At 39.0% G+C, this 9,612-nt stretch overlaps 1 protein-coding gene across 1 annotated transcript; it reads right to left on the bottom strand.

Annotated features, from left to right (window-relative positions):
* Positions 1-1,792: 1,792 nt before the first annotated feature.
* Positions 1,793-9,312, bottom strand: LOC139137685 (large ribosomal subunit protein uL29m-like). Its single transcript, XM_070705906.1, has 5 exons — positions 9,124-9,312; positions 6,217-6,414; positions 4,115-4,211; positions 3,055-3,231; positions 1,793-2,476 (listed from the first exon to the last, which is right to left on the bottom strand). The coding sequence occupies exons 1-5, from the start codon at positions 9,297-9,299 to the stop codon at positions 2,321-2,323; spliced, it is 804 nt and encodes a 267-aa protein (XP_070562007.1). The 5' UTR covers positions 9,300-9,312; the 3' UTR covers positions 1,793-2,320.
* Positions 9,313-9,612: the final 300 nt, after the last annotated feature.

Here is a 9,612-nt window from a genome sequence, read left to right as displayed (position 1 = left end):
TTTGTGTGTGCTCTCTGAAATATAATTTCACAATTATTATTTAACAATTCTACTTTTCTTTTATTTACTAGTTATCATCAGTTTTATAGTGAAGTGATTGTGTACATGAATGTATTTGTGAATATTCCACAAAAATTTTCAATGATACTGTTACACCACAATTTTCATTATTTGAATTACAAACTAACTTTTCTCTCTCTGTTCTTTTAAAATTTGAACTCTACCCAGTTATTCACAGGATAGTATGTTTATCCCTTTCACCAACATGGTTTGGCCCAAGTCCATTGTCATCAATGGTGATTGTGGATCTGTTCACAGGGAATTGGGGGTGAGCAGGTTTAAGATCACCCTTTCACCACCATGGTTTGGCCCATGTCCATTGTCATCAATGGTGATTGTGGATCTGTTCACAGGGAATTAGGGGGTGAACAGGTTTAAGATCACCCTTTCACCACCATGGTTTGGCCCAAGTCCATTGTCATCAATGGTGATTGTGGATCTGTTCACAGGGAATTGGGGGGTGAGCAGGTTGAAGTCAAAAGGCAACTGTACATAAGTGGAACACTCACCTCTGTTTTACATGAAGACTGTTTTCTACCTGTAACATTTTCAGATCTAAATGAACACTCAATATCACTGATTTCCATATAATATGAGATTTTTAAGTTTTCATGTGCAAATATTTCATAAATTTATGAATTAAACGATATAATTGCAGTGTATTGTCTCAATGAATTGTGCTTTGTGCCTATGTGTGCTTATGTCGCGTAGAGCATGTTAGTTTTGTAGGTCTATAGGTCAGTGTGTCTCAGTGTACAAATGCCTTGAAACTGCTATTGTAAAGAAGGGAGCCCTGTGTTTTACAGTTTGAATCACTGACGGGAATTTCCTTTGGGTGTTACCTTCGTAAATGAAATAAATTTATGGAAAACACAGACTTACTAAAATCAGCAGTATTATAAACCTTGATATTGGATGATTATGCACCTCAAAAATGAAACCTGAAATTTCATTCAAAAAAACGTAGTTATCTGCATTCATAATTACAAACTAAAAATAACAAGGGGGTCATGCTTTACAAATATTTGCATTACAATAACAAATGTCTTGAAAATTTTCTTTTAATATACCCAAAATTAATGAAGAAGGCTAGTGTAAAGTTTATGGCAACAAAGTGCCAACATTTAAAATCTTTTAAGATGTGCATGACCTTGAAAGACAGATGCTGGTCAGAAAATACTGAATCTTGATGCAGTGACCGTACAAGTCATTTGACATACTCCACTGTGCATATCAAAGCTACCCTGTCATTAGACAAACAAAATCTCTTGACAGTTGCAGCAAAGTCTTCACAATGACGTACACACACTTCTTCCACTGACAGTACTTCAGCCTCATACAGAGCCCCTCATGCAGCATACAGCCTCCTTGCCTTGCCTGCAGCAACTCTCAACACAGATTACCTGCAGCAACTATCAGCAAAGATTGCCTGCAGCAACATCAACACAGATTACCTGCACCAACTATTGCCTGCTGCAACTATCAACACAGATTGCCTGCACCAACTATTGCCTGCAGCAACTATCAACAAAGATTGCCTGCAGCAACTATCAACACAGATTGCCTGCAGCAACTATCAGCAAAGATGGCCTGCAGCAACTATCGACACAGATTGCCAGCAGCAACTGTCAACAAAGATTGCCGGCAGCAACTATCAGCAAAGATTGCCTGCAGCAACTATCAACACAGATTCATTGATGACTTCACTGAACAGACTTCAGTATACTAAACATTTAGTGAAATCATATCTTTATTTCTGAAACAAGATGGTATTTACACATGCTCTGATACTTTCATCTTCTGAAATGATAAGTTGCAAATTGCTTCGTTTATCTATTTCAATCTGTATGGAGGGTTGCAGAAATGACTTATCAATGGGTCTACTCTACTCCACTATAACATATCCCACTCTGAGTACTGCAGTAGTCTATGGAACCCACATGCTGAAGGTGCCACATTAAAATGGTACAAACAAATACATTGGATAAACACTTGGTAGATAGGTAAAGCATTGCCTGCAAAACTGCAAGAATATCACGTTCTCGCAGCCAAGATGATAGGGTTGATGTGTAGCGTCTCGAAAGCTGATGTCCAATGCGGTGGCTGAATCTTACCATTATAATTAAATAATACAAAAAGACTCCCTAAGTTGGTGAGAATCATGATAATCGACCAATCAGATATAACCTTCCGAGCACGCTGCACATCAGCCAAGATGAAACGCTGCAATGGCAAATAAAGATATTTTTACACAATATATTTAATCAATATCTGCATCTGGGAACTTTCGTTTGATGAATGCTTTTGCCTGACTGATCTTTCTCTGTCGTCTCCTTTCATAATTCTCTTCAATTTCCCGTCGCATTCGTATGTACTTCACTGTCATGGGATAGTAGAAGTGTCGGTGATTTTGAACCTGAAAACAACAGAACAGAAAACAACATACTTGAATACTAAACATCCACAGACCCAGCTACACTGACCAATAGAGTTTCCATTTGAGGTAACAGCATCGTCTCAAAAGAAAGTGTGGACTCTTCATAATGGTAGCAATTTGCTTGTCTTAGAGGGCTTTTATAACAAAAAAAATACACACCCCCTAGGGTAATGTTTGATTGTAATATGGCACTGCATAAACCCTGCACGCATTGTAACTAAAGCTTCAATAAAAAGATGAAAAGACAGTTGATTCCACATCAAGTCAGAGTGCTATCACTATTATGCATAAATTTTTGTCTCAATTTTTTTACTCAGTTGATCAAATGGTACATGAGTTTTTCAATCGATACTATGATGAAAATGATAGAGATAAATTAAAGGGACCATCATGCCTAAAGCGTTGGAACAAACATAACAAGGTTGCAAAACTGACAACTGTCCAAACTTCTGTCGGCAGAAGCAAAGTTCCCACATACAATGCTATTTCAAGTGACAAAATTACAATTGAAATCAGTGCTTTATGTTTTGGACATACAAATTTCACCAGCATCTCACCTTTTTATTCATATGATATGGAATTGGCCACTCTCGAAGTTGCCGTTTTATTTTTTCACCAAATATATTGTAAGACATCCTGGTTGGAATTTCCTCTTTCTCTCCAGTTCTGAGTTCCCTGACTGCATCATTTCTCTCTTTGACGACCTGCATCAGTCTTTCCATTGATGTCTCCACCTTTAAAGACAATGTATTACAGTGTCATTGCAGAGGCTGAGGGACATCCACTGTACATGATTCAGTGTTTTCTCTGCATGTTCACTGAAGGGGCAATTTCTGCCGCATTCATCAAAATTAGGGTGCAGAAACAACAGCAAATTCACAGGTCACTGACACTATGCACTTGGGTCACCTCATATGGGCGTATTTGCTTGCTGTGTTTTATGTGCAATTTTCGTGCTGTCAGTAACTTTTAAAGGGCAGAAAATGATTCAAAATGCATAATTTGCGCAATTGCGCAGAATACAGAGAAAACCCTGCATGATTTGGAAACTAATGTTGAACTGCAACTCTTCCCTGCTATGATTTGATTGACATGCCGGGACGGAACCCAAATCAAGCAATTTTAGGACCATGGGTAACTAAATGACACAAATGGCAAACCAAACTCTTTATGTTTGATCTCAAATTACCTCCCCTGAAAGAAAGTTTTGACAGGTTCTTGAACAAACATTTTAAAACAATATCTGAACTATCACTGGATTATCAAGCATATACTGGTGCATGCTTTCTGTTGTAACTGCAGCATACAATTAGTGCAAAATCATGCATGATATGGAAAAAGAGCTAAATTCCTCTGGTGCCTTGGAGGTAAAAAACTTTTGCTAAAACTTTCCTTGAGGAATCCTGCAACCATCTTTCAAAATCAATAATGAAAATCAAGGGTCACCTTGCAAATTGCGGCAATTACTTAAAATTTGCCAATATTTGAAATTCAAAACAGGTATATATGATCATGCAGCCTACACCCTCTGACAATGACAACCAAATGCATGCATTTCTGAAACTCAAATATATGTATTGGGAGAAATTTGAAATTTAATCTCATTCTGAATCTCACCTTTTCTAACCGTTCAGGGCTTGGCATAAAAGTCTTCTTTTTCTTGGCCTCCTCTTTCATCGTTAAAAGCATATTTTTTTCTTTGAGCAGTACGTACCTAGACAGTCAAGAAAGAAAGTCTAGCTTTGCAATTAAAGATACATTAACCCTCTTGTTTCCACATCGTGGACCAGAAACCTTATTGTCTATGACAAAGTTGAACCTCTACACAGGATAACAGGGGTGGAAAGGTAACATGGACAGTCTCTGATCAGTTGAAAAGAAAGGATATCAGCGGGCGAGAAATAGTTGCATCAGCATAAGCCACTAGTGCACATGCATTGTGCTATATATAGTAAAAACATAGGGCCAAAGTCCCTGAAGCTAATATAGACATGGATACAAAATTAAGTATTTCCTGACTGTATGAAATTATCTCACTAAGGTCATCCTAGGGACTTGTAAACCAAATATTAAAGCTGTCTGACCAGTGTTTTTGAAAAAAACAAGCGACTCAACAGTTGACAGAGCTCTGCTGTGTTATATAGAGAATAACCTTTTGTGACACATGTATTGATGAAGAAGGTGGATATCTTTGATAGCTCATTTCAGGATGGCCTGACCGAAAATGAAAAAAAAAAATGGTAAAAATACAGATTTGCATATTTCATCACAATTTTAACAAATCTAGGTTGGGTTATCCCTAGGGACCTGTATACCAAATAACAAAGCTGCCATTCATTCATTCATTCATTCATTCATTCATTCATACATACATACATACATACATACATACATACATACATACATACATATATGTACATTAACCAAGCACATTTTAACTCTCAAATTAACATTGCAAGTTCTGTTGAATAAGTTGAGACTGTACGTACTCAGAGAAAGCACACTGAAGAGACAAATGTTTGAAACTTAACAAGTTCAAGGTCATCAAAAGCATTATAAGGAATCATGTAACACTTTCATTGCACTGTTTACACAGATTGCATAATTGCTATAAATAGCACATGAGGACTCTTACAGCCCAGCTTTACCATAAAAACCCTATCACTTTGACCATTCTTTTAATTGACCACTCTATTTTTTTCCTTAAAAAGTAATTTTATTTTATCCTCACCAAGTCAACCATAAAATTTATGGAAATTAGAACTTTCTCTATCTCCATTTATTTGACCACCCTATCATGACAAACTATTATGAGCAATTTCTTTTGGATAACATACAGGGCACAATAAATGATAGTTCAGATATGTCGAAGTTGGGATTCAGGAAAGTTGCCTTTACATGTTTTAATCCTCCAAGATGGTACGCATTTCACTATGAACTGTCAAAAAAGTTGAACTTTCTGATAATTCTACATTAAAATTATTTTGGCTTTGATGATTTCCTAATTAATTCAATTATTTAAAATCATATTAATTATTTTTTTCTGGGTGAATTGATAGGGTTTATACAGTACAAGAATTACATACAATGTAAGTGAAATTTTGACCAAAAATGACAAAAAAAATTCCTTAAAAATACACATTTGCATATTTCATCACAATTTTAACAAATCTAAGTTGGGTTACCCCTAGGGACCTGTATACCAAATAACAAAGCTGTCTGACTAGCGGTTATGAAGAAGAAGATTTTTTACCAAAAACGCCTTTTTTGGCATTAATTTTCCTATTTTCAACAATATCAAAAAATTAAAAAAACCAGTTTCTCAAAATCATATTTTTCATCTACACAACAAATATCAAATCAGTAAGTACTGCTGTTCTCAAGATATTTGAGTGGACGGACGCCTCACAAACGGACATACATACATACATACATACATACATACATACATACATACATACAGACTGACGACGGACGCCGGACGGATGCCCATCCCAATAGCTTCTATAGACTATAGTCTATAGTAGCTAAAAACTAAATTATGATCAGTGATATTTAGGGTATTTGATTGGGTCAAAGTTCGTCATCAATGATGTGATTTGATTTTGCTGTTAAAGTTTGACTGTCAGTATATGATGTATCATTAGCAAGCCACCTGACAATAATTGCATGGTTAGGGGGTACAAACTGAATAAACACCAAATCGCAAGATATCTTACCATAATTTATGCAAATCAGCACTGTTTTTTATTCTGAGTTCATCTAATTCCCATGCACGTCCCGACTTCACTTCCATTTCACCCCAGTTCTTCTCTTCATCAAAGAATTCTTCTAGGCCACAGCATATACTTGTTGTGTGTAGTTTTTGACGGTAAGGTATTGGATGTTGTGATGCTAGTGAAGTAACTTTGTTACATCTGTGGAAATGATGGAGAAAATAATTGTTGAAACTATTATACATATAGAATATATGAGCGGCAATGTACCATTACAATGAAGATATTACTTTGCATTTACAATACCTACATGCACTATTTACCACTGTCCTAAATTTCTCTCGCCAAACAAACAAATGTTGTCAACATCCTGTACTTATCCGCTCTCTGACACACACAGACACACGCACAGACACAACTACCCACTGAACTTTTCACACACACAACTGCAGTCGTTCCCGCAGAAAACTTCCTAGACTTGGTTCAAGTCGGTGAATTTAAAAAAATAAAATCATTGCAATAGTTTCTCTTGTTTCTCTTCTATTTCATTCAAACTTATTTGAAATTTGGCAGCCAAGGTCAGGCTTTTCCAACAATCGAACACGTTACCTTTGAGTCTGCACAGTAACGTGTTAGTTTCTACCAGATTCCCCTGTATCGTTTTCACCCCACTCACGTTTCATATGAAAACACAACACAAATCATCACGTTCACCCCACTCAAACATTCACAAACCACAGACTTGAACCAAGTCTAGAAACTACCTGGTCATTCAAATGTTAGTTTAGTTTGGTTGAGAACTGTGTCTATGCTATGATCCAACTGGGTGACTATAGGAGATCACAGAGTACTCTCTTGCTGTAGTACCGTAGCCAACAACTTTTTCCAGGGATTGGGGTGTGGACTACCAAAAATCGCTTGGAAAGTTGTGGACTACAGAACGGAAACTACAGATGTCCAGAACACCCAAAAACTTAGCCCTGCATATGATGCTGTGTTCCTGGTGTTATACGGCCTTCCACCATAGCCCTTCTAAGGTCTATGGACAAAACCGGTGTCATGCAGTCCCAAGAATACAAGAGAGGTCAGCCAGTTACGAGCTTGGCCAGTTGGATTACTTGGCCAGTTACAAGCTCGGCCAGCTAGAGAAGTCAGCCAGTAGGATGACTCGGCCAGTAGGAGTATGCAACCACTTAGACTGTAAGATCTACAGTGTATTTCTATTTTTTAAGGTCCACCAAAGTTATAATGCAAAAGCAATCTCAATGTCATGCATGAGCGTAATGCTTACAAACTTCCCAGTTCACGCACATACATGTGTCCAAACTACATGACCTTCAGCTGCACAATGTGGTAAACCGTGTTTTACTTTAAAGATTTTCAGGGTGAGATCTAATCACGTTCTATTCTTAATGTTCCTATTAAACCACAAAATAACACCGAATCACACTACCGCTCACAGACTGCAAACAATTTGCTCTCATGACATCTCAAACCCTAAGTTTGCCGGCAATGCATGGTCAAGGGTCCAGTGGCAGTGTTCCCGCTAAGGTTTTGAGAGGGTGTGCAACTTGAGATACACCTGATTGCCTCACAGCTGGGTCCGTTCATGTATATGCTAATTTATTGAGGTTCATCACAATGTACAATGAACGTTGATGGCAACTGCGCCGCCAAAAGGAGCTAAACTCGAAATGCAGAAGTAAAATCTACGCTGTGCTCAGATTGCACATTTCACCATGAGTTAATATCTTTTCCAAAACTAATACCGATTGAAATGACTGAGACTAAAGTTGCGCAAAACATGAAATTTCACTGCAAGAGCAGTCGGAGACACTGCGCAATTAGCGCGCAAATAAGCCTTAGCGGGAACACTGTCCAGTGGCCAGCCATATCACATGAACATACAGTTTTCATCTAATGGGCGACCACTAGGCCCTTGATCGTGCATCGCTGGAAAACAATAACGGTTTAGGGCACAACGAGAGCAAATTTTTTGCAGTCTGTGAGCGCTTGAGTGATTCAGGTAGGTAAAGATTGGAATTGGGTTGATTTGGCTGAGAATAGTCAGGAAAGTAGTTTTTCGTGTGCGTCCCCAACTGGGACCGCATGTCACCAGTTTTGTCTGTGGACCATAGCAGAGCTGTTATTGGAGCTCATGTAATGCAGCAGTCAATGTAGTCTCACAGGGACCCCACCTCAGGCGTTAAAGGGACAAATGTGGAGAAGTACCTTGTTTGCCTTGAAATTATGCCCAAAGGATGGGGCAATTGCCTAACAGTGATTTCCCCTAGTCACTTATGACAAGCGCAGAATTTAAGAATGCCCCACCCATTGGGGCCTGGGGTGGGGGATTTACTTGTTTTAGGTGGGGATTTTCCAGACTGTCTTGCCCCAGGGGGTGGGGCATTTGACAAAAGTCATAAGACTAATTTCCAAGTCCCCCACTATGCCCCGAGGTGGGGAGGGTAGGGGTTAACATTGACTGCTGCACAACACCGTGAACACATAGCATCATACGCAGGGCTAGCCCTCGACAGTGCATCGCCGGCAAACTAACGGTTTGGGACGTCACGAGAGGAATTTTTTTTTTGCAGTATGTGAGTGGTTTAGTGATTCGGGTAGGCATTGATCGGAAAGCCCAAAGGAGTTGATTTGGGCCGAAAGTTTAAAAGCAGTTTTTCGTGCGCGGTCCATATCGGGGCCGCATGTCGCCGGTTTTGTCTATGGACCTTAGCAAGGCTGTAGTGGGAAGCCATATAATGCCGGGAACACACAGCATCGTACGCAGGGCATCCACTTAGCTGCAGTACTGTAGCTCGAGGTTTTGTCGCGGTATTGCCGTCCAAACCCGATACCAAGGCAGCGATCATGATAACAATATACAACGAAGCATCAACTGTTACTTACGCGTAGAGTTGGTGTTGACTGGAACATGTAAGTGTAGAAAAAGCATTTGTGTTTCTTCTTGGATAACTGTTTGTCCTTACCGACCAGGAAAATGCCCTACAAAGTTTGTCAACATTGATTTTTGTGGATGCTATCTTCGTGCTCATGGACGCAGCCATGTTGAAATCACTTAGCATGACGGGAAAGGTCACATGTCATATCACTGGGCGTGACTCGGCGTGAGTACGCCAGCCGGCGCTAGTCGATCACGCCGCGCGCGCCTCCTCACGCAGAAGAAAGGCTCCTTGGTTGCTCCTTGACGAGCCCGTTGTTGATTCTGCTATATTGTACAGAATATAATAATAATATTTGATTAATGTACAGATAATGTTAAGGTGAACGAAAAAAAATGAAACTGTGTAAACCCGCTTTTAATTTCAACATTTAAGCTTATGGAGCAAATATAGGCCTACATGATGGTGGTCCAGGACGACAGTAGCCTATTTAGAG

The sequence above is a fragment of the Ptychodera flava genome, chromosome 7, assembly GCF_041260155.1.
Source record: "Ptychodera flava strain L36383 chromosome 7, AS_Pfla_20210202, whole genome shotgun sequence".
In the NCBI taxonomy this organism is placed as follows: Eukaryota; Metazoa; Hemichordata; class Enteropneusta; family Ptychoderidae; genus Ptychodera; species Ptychodera flava.
This window is presented reverse-complemented; position numbering and strand designations above follow the sequence as displayed.

What these genes read in the sequence shown, in the direction of transcription:
- LOC139137685 (XM_070705906.1), bottom strand. Translation starts at nt 9,299, where the DNA reads ATGCTAAGTGATTTCAACATGGCTGCGTCCATGAGCACGAAGATAGCA. An exon ending in AGTCAACACCAACTCTACGC is followed by an intron (nt 6,415 to 9,123) that starts GTAAGTAACAGT and finishes TCATTTCCACAG; the next exon opens with ATGTAACAAAGTTACTTCAC. An exon ending in CATATCATATGAATAAAAAG is followed by an intron (nt 2,477 to 3,054) that starts GTGAGATGCTGG and finishes TGTTGTTTTCAG; the next exon opens with GTTCAAAATCACCGACACTT.